Raw genomic sequence first — 12,997 nt, 5'->3', positions numbered from 1 at the left:
TTAAAAAGATTCTGTTATTTCTACTCGGGTTCAGATTCTTCTCTGGTTCGTACGTCGCTGTCTGTGAAATAAAAACACTGTTGAGGGTTTCTCTGATTGGCTCAAGGTCAGCTCAGTGACTGTGGGAACACTGATACCACTGTGTGTGTGTGTGCGTGTGTGTGTGTGCGTGTGTGCGTGTGTGTGTGTGCGTGTATGTGTGTGTGTTACAGACTGCAGGAAGTGAGGTTGTTATTATGTCTCTCTACATTCCTCAGACTTGAACACACTCTGCACCTGTTCCTGTCTGTCTGTCTGTCTGTCTGAAACACGCACACACACCCATGCACACGCACACACACGCGCGCGTGCACACACAAATCACAATGTTTCGTCACCAGTCTTAACAACACATTCAGTGGGAAAATATGGCTTTCACGGCATGAGGCATAAATCTTAATAATGTCAGTGGGAACCACACAAGCGCGCGTGTGTGTGTGTGTGTGTGTGTGTGTGTGTGTGTGTGCGTGTGCGCATCTTGTTGTACAGGCTTTGGGTCAATAAATGTGGTTTTATCATCAGCTCACAAAGTTAGTTCTCAGAGGGGAAGAGGAGAAGAGGAGGAAGTTTAGGGGATTGGAGTTAGCCTTAATGACATTTACAGACACTGCCTTCAGTGTGTGTGTGTGTGTGTGTGTGTGTGTGTGTGTGTGTGTGTGAGAGAGAGAGAGAGAGAGAGAGAGTGCAGCAAGTAGAGGATTCAGATGCGTCTTGAACTCCTGCAAGGTGCATTGTGGGAAGGAGCAAACCTTCTCCCGCTAATTAGCTTCTCTTAGCACCGTACATCTGTTCACTTGAGTTTGCATGTCTCTCTCTGTGTGTGTGTGTGTGTGTGTGTGTGTGTGTGTGTGTGTGTGTGTGTGTGTGTGTGTGCGTGTGTGTGTGTGTCCATAAGGTTATGTTGGTGGGTGGGTGGGTTGCTTGTTTCCTTATCTCATTCTTCATTCCCACAGTTTCCCAGAGTCTCCTGCTCCTTGGAAGCCTCAAACATTGGAGTCTTTCCACTACGAGTCACTCAAGAAAATGATCATGTTGCTCTTAAGGATTTCATGATTCAAAAAAGCAACTGAAGAGACACTGTGTGCAGAAACACCTCAGAGGACACATGGGCTGAATGAACGTATATTTATTGTTCACATTTCGATGTTTTCTGGAGGCTTCTTCATGTTTTCTAAATAAATCAGGACAATTACAATCCCTCCTCAAGGTTCCAGGTCCCTGTCTTTTATTAAACTGGAAAATAGTATCATTAACCTCTTTCTTGGCTTGAAGGGATTGTTTGGACGTTTTTGAAGTGGGGTTGTGTGAGGTACTTGTGAATAGTAAGTGTATGAGCCACAGAAGATCCCTACCACGAAGGCGTCTTCATTGGAGAACCAGCCGGAGTGTCACAGGAACGAGGCTGCTAAGTTTCTTAAGATTTAAGATGAATTTCTATTTTATATTTTGGTAATTGCTTCTTAAATTTTTTTTAAATTAAGTTCTTGCTATTTTGGCTTTATTTCCTTTGTTAACTGTTTTTGCACCAACAAACCTTGACAAATTCTTTGCATGTGTTAATGTACTTGGCGATAACAAACGATTCTACAGAGGGGGCGATGTGTGTGTAATATTTCAGCCAGTCAATCAATCATTATTTGTACATGTAATAAGTGTTATCTCAAGACACTTTACAGAAGAGCGTATGGGATAATGTGCAGGAAGGATTTCGGTGGTGGCGGGGACGACACTGTCCGATTCTGGCGGCTCATATGTTTGTTTTCGCGGTTCAAGACTTCCTGACACGTTTGTCTTCCTCCACCTGCAGCACGCTGATCAGCCGGTCACGCCTTCATATGTGCTGCAGAAAACAAAGGAAACACTGCTTGCGTTTTCATTTTAAAGTTGCTTTAGCCTTTACGATTCCTTCCCAGATTATCTCGGGGAAGGCTGTGGCTCTGTGGTCGAGTCAGCGGTCTCTTAGAGGGGGTTCCACTCCCACCTCCTGCAGCCCCGCGTCCCTTGAGCAACACACTGAACTTCCCATTCCTCCCGCTGTTACGCCAGCAGCAAGTGAATGGAGGCGAACTGCTGGGGAGCCGGGCACATTGCGTAGCAGCGTCTGCCATACACATGTGACTGTGACATGTAGTGTAAAAGGGGTCAGAAGATAGAAAAAACACAAAAACATGTCCATTCACCATCTGTAATTGGAAAATATGTCCTGAAGACAACAACCTTTAAGAGGTTGATGCTGAGGGAATAAGTGCCAGATTTTCTTTCAATAAGCACGCTTTTAGCTTCAGAGGCTCTCTGTTTGACTGAAAGCGTTTGAGGCTATTTTTCTGTTTTTAATAATTTCTCTCAGGGAGTGTGGGAAGTGGGATGATGTTTTTTATAATGCCCCGAAGTGTTTCTTTTTTCATCTTTTCTCTTTTGTTCCTTCTGTCTGAGTTTTATCATCGGATTTTGTTCTGCCACATCTGTGCTCCATGTGTATGCAAAATACTCGAAAAGTTAACAAAGCGGCCCGTGTCTTTTTGTTTCTGAGGGGATGGAGGTAGATTAGGTGTAGCTGCTTTTTCATTTTGATGTGAGTCAGTGGGAGACGGGGTGGGGGGGGGGGGGAGGACGCTCTGAACAGCTGTTACAGGGTTTGCGTCATGCAGCGAGAGCTAGCGTCATGGCTGAGTGTTCGCACGCTATACACACACACATACTCACACACAAACATGCAGAGGCATGCTGTGGGGACCCCCAGTCAAAGGCATGACCAAACACAGGCATTGTGTTCTCATGCAGCCGCTGTGTTGCTGAGGAGGAGCGTCACCTGTTTCCAGTGATGACAGGCTGCTGGTTCTGGAGCCGGCTCATGTGTGCTGCTGAGAGGAGATGCTCAGGAAATCACTGCTTTGTTGTTTGCACTCATTGAAGTAGGCTGAATGAGAGGACAGCAGGCAGCGTGTGTGTGTGTGTGTGTGTGTGTGTGTGTGTGTGTGTGTGTGTGTGTGACACAACGTGTATACGTTTCCAAGTGTATCTTTTTTTCTCATTTGTGAGAGAAGTTTGACCCATATAGAAAATGAAAATAACTTTCGAAATGATTGTACAAAAATCAGATCTCCCTTTTCATCCTGCTTTAATCATTTTAATCACAATTAATATAACTCTCAACAGCTTAGGAATAATTTCAAAAAATGTCTTAAACAAAACACTGAACAGATTTTATATAACGAGAATAACCTGTTAAAACTACAAGTTATTTAAAAATACTAAAATCACTCGTCCTCTTATATTTACTTCATATTTTAAACAAAATTTATTTTAAAATGTGATTTTCGTGGCATCAGTGGACAAGTGGTGAGGGCGTACGCCTCATGTACAGAAGCTGTAGCAAGTGGTCATGGTTCAAATCCGACCTGTGTCTCCTATTCTGCTCTCTCTCTCTCTCTCTCTCTCTCTCTCTCTCTCTCTCTCTCTCTCTCTGACCTCTGACCCCACTCTCCAATCTCTAATAAAAAAAATGCAAATAAGCTTTTACAAATAAAACATATTCACCATGAGACTCTTTAAACAACTGTAAGATGTGTTGAAAGAAAACCTCATTTTGAAGATACTTTTTCATCTCAGTGAACGTGAGGGGAAATGATGTCTGTCTGGAGCTGCTTCCTGCTGAGCCTCGGAGAGAGGGTGGCGACAGACTGGAAGCGTTTTGTCTCGTCTTGAGTTTGTGGCTGTGTGATCGTGACGAGAACAAGTTGTGTTTTGTCGCGAGTGCACATTCTTAAATGACGTTTGTGTGTCTGTGTTTGTGTTGCAGGTGTACGCTCCGTCTGCCAGCACAGCCGACTACAACAGGGACTCACCGGGCTACCCCTCCTCCAAACCCCCCAGCTCCGGCTTCCCAAGCTCGTTCTTCATGCCAGGTACGCACGTGCACACACACACACACACACACACACACACACACACACACACACACTGTACTGTCCTGTCTCTCTCTCGTTCCGTGATTGAACGAGAGCACTGGCAGCAAGTGTCAACATCATCTTCACATTACGACTCTGAAGACCATGGTAGTTGTAGTCCACAGGTTTAATAATGATCAAAGTTGTGAAACTACAAATAAAACATGAAACAATAGATTACTTAAATGCACTCATACAGAGTCCTTGACATGCATACACTGTTCACAGCAGTACCAAATAAACTTAAAGCAAGCCTAAACAGTGCAAAGTTACAACACTATAAAACAGCATCAAATACTGTAAACTTAAATATCTGCATGTAATCAAAGATCAATATCATATTAACAATATAAATCCAGACGATGCCTCGACAGTCGAAGGATGAAGGCAGATGGCGAAGGATTGTGGAGAGTGTCAGCAGCATGTGCTCATGATAAGCATGTAACTACTTCCTGTCACATGACACCTGAAACCTCACTTAAAGTCAACCACACACACACACACACACACACACACACACACACTAGAAACGTAACAATCGATCACAGCTTGAGATCTCTTAGCTGAAAAACGTTCTCAGCTCCAAAATCATCAATTGTTCTAATTTGTAAGTGATTTTTTTTTTTGCTTGGCAGTGAAAATATAAATCACAGAGAGAGATTTCCTCTAGCCTTAAGATTTATAAAAGATGACATCCTCAAAGGTATTATTTCAAATAACAATGTAATGATCTAATAAACCAGCACAGGCATGGATGGGAACGTTGGTTTACTGTCAAAAGTGGTGAAGCAGAAAATGACTGTGGCGTCCTGTAACATAAGTCGCCGCAGTAACGTAACGCTCTTATTTCCCCTCCATCTGTGTGTTTTTCTTAAAGTTCAACATTCAGACGTGTCCTTGCAGACTTTTATAAAGGAAGAAATAGTCCCCACCCTAAAAAGACGTGCTCTGATTTGACATCCACAAAGACGCTCAGAGTTTTATTAGAGGTGGTCACAAAGTTACGCTCGTGAACAACACGCCAACACGCCGTGTGTCACAAGTCAGGAGGTTCCTATAAGTGACCATGAAACATCGCTAAAACATCAACACAATGCGATGTGACCACATGATATGTGAGGATATGAGGCGATACGTTACGCTTAATTTTCTCCTTCTGTTTATTTGTCTTGGACTTACTGTGATGCAAATGAAATAAAAGCAATCAAACAAACAACAATGCACATGTAAACAGAGAGGCACGTATCGATGTCAAACACTTCTTTATATCTGTCATATCAAGGCATAAAAACAACATTCAAATCTCTCTATTGCACAACCCGTACAGCCTCAAGAAACATTATTATTAAGTTTTGATTGTGGTGGACACAAAGCAGAACTTAGATGAGCATCGGGGGAATTCAAACTCAGCATATGAACGTAAAGCTCTGTTTTGTTTTACTACACGGAAGAAACAGATTCCTCATGTACCCTCTCTCTCTCTCTCTCTCTTTATCTGTGTCTCCCTGTGTGTCGCGCTCTCAGACGGTCACCACAGCGGCGACCCCTGGAGCAGCAGCAGTAGCAGTATGAGCCAGCAGGGTTACCATGGCAGCATGCTGGGGGGCGGGAACTCTGCTCACGGACCCTCCCAGAGCTCCTCCTACTGCGGGATTCACCCCCACGACAGATTGGTGAGCAGACCTGTCAATCACAGCGTATATATGATCTCATACTACATCCTTTGTCCGCATACAGTGTTATTGAGGTGTGCATGTAAACATAAGAACAGACATTCTGCAGCTGAACACAAAAAACAGTGTTTGCACAATCCTGTTGAAATCGTTTAATCATGCAATCATAAACACTCTACAACATGCGTTTTTTTTTGCAACTTAAAGTGAAGGTTTTATGCAATGTTGTCTGTTTGTTGACTTCATTATGTCATGGTTTGTGCAACGTCAAATGCATTTAACATTGACATGCAGAGGCATTAAAATCCATGACATCATTGTTTGGATAAATCAGTTCAAATTCAAAAACAAGAATAAATACATGCAGGTGCAACACTTTTCTGTGTTGTTGAGTAATATTTCCATTTTTGAAAGTGTTCAAGTTCCATGTTGTTCATCGGCCTTTCTGCAGAGCTACCCGTCACATTCGTCTGCAGACATCAGCTCCAGCCTTCCTCCCATGTCCAGCTTCCACAGAAGTGGAGGAAGCGGGGGAAGCGGGGGTGGTCACTACAGCACCGCCTCTTGCACGGCCTCCACCAACGGCACAGACAGCAGCATTATGGGTAAGTCACCTGTGTCTACATTTCTTTGATACACATAGATTTGTGATACCAAGTTAGAATTGAATGTGTAAAAGGAGTGGACTTGGCCTCTTGGACGTAAAAGTGAACGTGAAGGAAATAGTCCTTCAATATGTCCAGCAGGGGGAGTCGCCACTGGTTTCCACGAATGAACATTAAAACCTTTCAGTTGATTTGATACTTACGCAAACATTTTCTTCATAATGATTTTAATCGGTCATTTCAAGTATTTTTTGATGCACCAGGATTTTTCTCTTGTAAATCAGGATCCCATTTTAATCAAAGATCCAACAAAGCAGAATCTGCAGCCTTAGCAATGTGGTTACATGCTCTTATCCAAATATAAAATATGGCAGTGACAGCCACCAATCTAAACTTAATGATGACAGTGGATAACCTCTTGATAGCTGCTTCCACTTCTTCTATACAGTCGATGGTTTCAAGTCAGGGCAACTGCCTCATTGAGTCTTGTCTTCATCTGTTGATGGTTGGGCTTCACACAGAGGGGCTCACGTTTATGCAGAAGCATTTTTTTTTTAGTGGAATGAATCGATTTTAAGAGGACATTTGTTCGCAGACTTCTGACTGTCAGACTTTTGACTGGACTTGGACTTCACTTTGGGACTGACCTGACTTGACTCTCTTGACTCTGCCTGAAACTTTGACATTTATCTGAAAAGCAAAACACATTCAAGTCTCAGCTTTTGACCTGTTAAAAACAGAACTCAAACACCTGCAGCTTTACTTTGACATTATCAATGACGGACACAAGACCTCCCCTTACGACTGTAACAAGCTCTGCTGTTTGTAAGTATTACCATAAACCATCTGCAGCAACTTTAACTTGTTGTTTGTGGGCTGACATGCTTATTTTAGAGTTACTGATGTTTTCATCTCTGCGTCATATTCGCTGTGTTTGTGTTTGGATGATAAACTCAGAGTGACAGCTTCGTAACAACCATCGTAGACCACACTCAAACTGACCAGCACTTAACCAGTTGATCCTGCTGAGTTTTGACCAGGATAGCTTTAACCACTCAAAAAACCTCACAGTCGGGGAGAAAGCAGCCAGTGAGGAATGGAATATATCAGCTTGACCTTGACATTACTGACACACACAGGTAAACATACAAACACGCACAGCATGCCATATGGACCCCTTGCTTTGAGTCTCAAAGCAACAAATAGGACAGCAATAAGAAACAGATTGAAAGTTTGTTTTCATGGGAAGACATCTCCAACATTCCTAAAGATAAAACACACACACACACACACACACACACACACACACACACACACACAAGTCAGACCAGATGAGTGTAAACACAAGATGAAAACTAATAAAAAACATGTCTCTGTTGTTGAAGTCCAAACACGTGTGTGTGTGTGTGTGTGTGTGTAGGTATGTGTGTGTGTGTGTGTGTGTACACATGTACAGACGTTCAGCGTTTACAGCCAATTCTCTGCCTTCCCCCAACTTTGTTTCAAATAATTCACTGACCTGGTCATCCTTGACATTATGAGTCTTACATCATCTGCTACATACGTTACTTTAGGTGAAGAGGATTAAAGGTATACTCTGAAATAGACGCTAATGAAGTGAGTTCTTGTGCAACCTTTCTTTTACACAATATGTAACTGAAGAAAATAGAATATGTTGTACAGTGTAAAAATGTCTGAGTGTGGATTAATGCCCGCTCAGCTGCTCTGATGCTAACATGGAGTTTGAGTGTGTTCTGCTGATCAACCTGCATAAGTAAACCGTCTCTTTATTAAAGGTTTAAATTCATGCAGTTTCTGGTTCATCGAAAAAGATCTTTATCAGAACATGTCAGAAAACATAAACCCATATGTACCCAAAACAGGCCAATAAAAGGCCATTACTGTTGGAGAGGTGTGTGTTGATTGGGCTCCACATAGAGATGAAATAATTGATAAGCAGTAATTTGTACAAAGTACAGACATGGCCAATTTCATGTTCCTACAAGGCCCTAAGACGATTGTTTACATAGAAGTGTCTTCATGTGCTCATGCGTCAAAATCCACCGGTTAACTTTAACTGCACTGAACACATGGAAACTCTGTACGTCACTAAACATCATTATCTTCATTAGCTAAAAAGCATAAGCACACATAAGCTCCCAATGACAGCCTTAAAATACTGAAACCTGCTTTTACCTGAAAGAACGATATAAGAAGCATATGAAGGGGGAAAAAATGCATAAAAAAAACTTCGTAGGTTTTTTTACGTCATATGAAAAACAATTGAGGTGCAAAACGATGAGACCAGACTTTCAAAGAAAAAACATCAAAACCATTTTCATCTTCATCCTCCTCTGCAGCTATAAGCTCTCATTTATGAAAAAGATTTTCTCCTGCACATGTTCTAAATTATGCATCAAATCAGGATGCCAGTCAGTGTGTGTGTGTGTGTGTGTGTGTGTGCGTGCGTGCGTGCGTGTGTGCGTGCGTGTAATCCCTTGGATGGTTTACTAGGCCAGTGGTATGGCGTGAGTGAGACATGAGGCTTTAACCCCAAAACATATGCTGCTTCCTGTCTCTCTCTCTCCCCTCTTTTCTCTCTCTCTCTCTCTCTCTCTCTCTCCTCTCCCTTCCTCTAACACCTTAAAGAAGTCCGGTCTTGCCAATTTCTGTAATGAGTCATTTACCATGAGAGGATGTGTTTTAAGCGCTGTGTGTGTGTGGTTGTGTAGGTATGTGTTAGTGTGTGTGTGTGTGTGTCCGTGTCTAACTTGTGTGTGCGAGCGTAAACTTTCCATCTGGGAACTGCTATCAGGAGAGATGAGCTGTGAGCATGTCTGTGTGTGTGTGTGTGTGTGTGTGTGCGTGTGTGCGTGTGCGTGTGTGTGTGGGCGACTCATCTGGTCCTGTGAGGTCACTTCCTTCCTCTCTGGCCTCTGTCCCCTTCAAGTGTGTGAAACAGATTTAGATGTATTGAAGTTTTACTTTGTAAACACACGTACACACACACCTACACACACACACACACACACACACACACACACACGCGTTTTGTCAGTTAAGAAATTGGTAACTGTAGGGCTTTATTGAATCTCCTTTTCATGTTTCACTACTTTTAATGTTCACAGATACAACAATAAAAACAACTTGACTTGCAGTGCTCATTCCTCCAAAACAGAGGGCGCTATCACATTAGTCGTTTAAAAAGAGCTTCCAGAAGCTCCGGCTGCAGGTGTTCTGTCAATATGTGCTACTACTCATCAAGATGTGCTACTTCGAGGTTGTTCAGATGCAAACTGCATGTTTCAGTTTTAGGATCATTATTTGAGATAGAGTGTTCAGAAACCTTAAAGATGTGATGATATGTTTATCTCCTCATGAATGACAAAAACACCCGTTTGTAATCCTGACAGATTGAGGAGATGCAGAAAATGTGTGTAAAGGGATTGGCATCTTTTATAAGGTGGTGTCGGTCATCAGAACATCGACCAGACATCCACTACACTACAGACAAAAAACAAAAACAGTTTGATTGAAAAGATCGATCTCGACTTAGAAGTGTGTTTTTTCATCTTCACCTCTTAGACGTGTGTCGGCTTAATGAGTAAATTATTGTTTACATTGTGCGCTTTACAAAACAGCCAAATATTAATTTTTAATAGAAAAACTTCACCACTTTAACAAAGTGGATTTTCTGCTATTACACCTCAGTTCATTTCATATGCAGGAGAAGAGTCCCAAGGACCCAAACCTGAAGCCACCAAATGTGGGCCTTAGAATGACCCCTGACCTGCTATCACTTTTAAAAAAAGACGCATAATTGTCCATTTGACGTCATTAACGTGCTGTAAAAAAATTACATGAGGAGCGTCTTCTTCTTGTGTAATGTCCTGCAATGTAAGAATAGGTAGGAAAAGATTCCAAGTAAACCAATCAAACCTGTGTCTCACTGTTTTTACGTGAGCACAAAGAAGAAGAATCCATTTAGCTGAGCAACAACTGGATGTGTGTGATGTGTGTATAATGATGTGTTTACACGTTGAGAGTGGAACGGATGGACTGAGGGTATAGAAATAGACAGATAAATTAAAGTATTTAGCTAACAACATCCTTATTTACAAAAATGCGTCCATCTTTTTTTTTCCGTGTGTGTCACAGCAAACAGAGCACAGAGTGCAGCAGCCAGCAGCTCTCAGACAGGAGACGCCTTAGGGAAAGCACTTGCATCTGTAAGTACAGCTCACACAAACAAACACACGTACAAACAAACACAAACAGATGACTAGTTTTAAATGCACCCTGATTTCACTTTTTTCACTTTCTTTTCTTCCCAATTTTCTTTCCTCCTTCTTTTTCAGATCTACTCTCCAGACCACACGAACAACAGCTTCTCGTCCAATCCCTCCACCCCAGTCGGCTCCCCTCCCTCCCTCACAGGTAGCACATGATACTCACCCTCCAATCACAACTCACCACCTTCACTGTCGTACAACAACAGCAGATGGGGAAAACAGCAGAGCTGACCTAAGACTTGACCTGAACCTAATCAAAAATGACCTTTGACCTGTAATGACCTTCTCTTGAGAGACTTGAGACCCAACTTGAACTTTAGAACAGACTCTTCGTGAACTTTTTGTCCGATGATTGACTTAAACTAATATGAGTGACTTTTGACTTGACATCAGCACTTCTCAAAGGACTTGTGAGTTGACTTGAACTTGATTGAAAGGACTCCAGAAGAGACATGGGATTGTTTGAAAGGACTTGAGACTTGACTTGGACTTTTGTCATAAGACTAAAGACTTGACTTAAACCGTTTCACTAGATTGAGACCGACTTGTTGGTGTTTCAAAAGACTTGAGACTAAATATTTTCTGTTGGACCTCGAACTGAGTTTTACAGTTTAACATGTTTGACTTGAAGTGAAACCTGAACACTTGTAGAATGACGAGGGACTTGATATGAACTCTTAGTGGATTAGTTTAGCTGACACATGACTTGACTTGTGACTTATCTCAAAATTGGTTTCCATTTTCCATCAAGTCTCGACTTGATTCAAACTGGTTTCAATGACTTGACACTTGGACTTGAACTAGTGTCAAATGGCTTCAGACAAGATATGGACTAGTTGTAAATGATACAAAAGCTGAGTTGAACTTTTTCCAAAGGACAAAAAAAACGTCCAATTACTTAAGACGAGACATGGGATTGTTTCCAAGGACTTTGAACTCGACCTTTTACGTCACTTTTACAACTTAGTTTTTTTCTTACTTATAGGTGAATCTGAGGCTGAGACTTGGCATTCAAATTTGAGTCAGTGACTTGAGAGAAAGACTTGACTTTGGAGCTCGACTTGAACTGACCTTTGAAAAAAAATTAAACTTGTTTAAATGAATTGTGACCAAACTTGAACTGCTGTCGATGGACCAAAGACTTGACTTGAACTTGTTTTGTATGACTTGACACTTGGACTACACAGGTGACAAGCAACCTGAGATAATAAGACATGCGAGCCTTGTTTCGATTAAAGACACTCCGCTGGAGATGGTTTGTAAGGGCTTGAAACTCGTCAAGAACTTGGTTTGAACGGATTGACACTCACACTCAAATATTCTACTTCTGGACAGGATGGACGTTTTAAATGATGCAAGACGAGACCTGATTTCAGTTTATTATAACATTAAACTCAACGTCTGATGCTTTCTAATGATCTCAGACAAAACTTGAACTTGTTTCAAAGAACATTAACAATAATTGGACTTGTTTCAAATGACTACAGAGACCAGACTTAGAATAAATATAAGCTGGAGCTCATGACTGGTTTTTAATGGCTTGAGACATGACTGGGACTTTAGACTTCAAACTTTGTTTTAAAACTATCTGACAGCTTGGGTAAGGAACAACATGAAAGTGGGAATTAAAACAAAAATACATCAAAACAAAGTAAAAAAATACGTTAAACTTCAGCATTGTAGATTGATTTATTAATTCAACGGAGCTTGAGCTTTTCAAGCACAATAACATAACATAAGAAGAAACAATAAGGAAACATGATGGCTGCATCCCCCCCTCCTCTTCCTCCTATTATTTCCTCCAATTACTCCTCCTCCGGGCTAATATTGTAAACTCTCCCTGCTCCTTAAAGTGAAAAATGACTTTTCCTAATAATAGTTGTGTCGAATTTGTCTCTAATTGTCGCCGCTCCACACACCGTTTGATATTTCTGTGCCGCGCCTTGTGACTGATAGCTTTAATTACGAGCACCACTTCGACAAATCGCTCACAAACCTACCGGCTCTGCAAACACGAAGCCCCCTCGCTCCCCCTCGTTCTTCTCCTCCTCCTCGTCATTATAGCTGCCTGGGATATTGCCTGCTAAACCATAATTGGTGTTTATCATTGTGTCAGAGTTACTCCACTTTTTACAAATTAGAAATGAAGCCTATTAGAGCAAACTACATGCAAATTGATATCCAAGGCTAATTCTGCAAGGGTGTTTTACAATGTTGGACTCGGAATAATTTACCGTGCCGTTTAATACATATATTTGTATTTGCACATGAATGTACCCAGGTGATTATTCATTAATTAGCATATGGAAATGAGCATGTAATATGAATAAAGGAGAGGGGAGAGAGAAAAAAGACCCGAGACAAAATGGTAAGACAATGGGGGAAAAAAAGAGGAACTCGAGCTAATGAGATGAAATTGGAGTTACAAGGGAGAGATCAGT

At 41.7% G+C, this 12,997-nt stretch overlaps 1 protein-coding gene across 10 annotated transcripts in view; it reads left to right on the top strand.

The window, feature by feature from the left end:
- Window positions 1-12,997, top strand: part of tcf4 (transcription factor 4) — a 230,504-nt gene that overhangs the window by 189,123 nt on the left and 28,384 nt on the right. For all 10 annotated transcript variants that reach the window (XM_079365223.1, XM_079365221.1, XM_079365228.1 and 7 more), the window contains 5 exons: window positions 3,839-3,944; window positions 5,511-5,659; window positions 6,111-6,264; window positions 10,423-10,493; window positions 10,623-10,701. In XM_079365223.1, coding sequence (XP_079221349.1) covers window positions 3,839-3,944; window positions 5,511-5,659; window positions 6,111-6,264; window positions 10,423-10,493; window positions 10,623-10,701 — 559 coding nt within the window. The remainder of the gene's footprint in view (window positions 1-3,838; window positions 3,945-5,510; window positions 5,660-6,110; window positions 6,265-10,422; window positions 10,494-10,622; window positions 10,702-12,997) is intronic.

Source organism: Symphodus melops, assembly GCF_947650265.1.
Source record: "Symphodus melops genome assembly, chromosome: 16".
NCBI lineage: Eukaryota > Metazoa > Chordata > Actinopteri > Labriformes > Labridae > Symphodus > Symphodus melops.
This window is presented reverse-complemented; position numbering and strand designations above follow the sequence as displayed.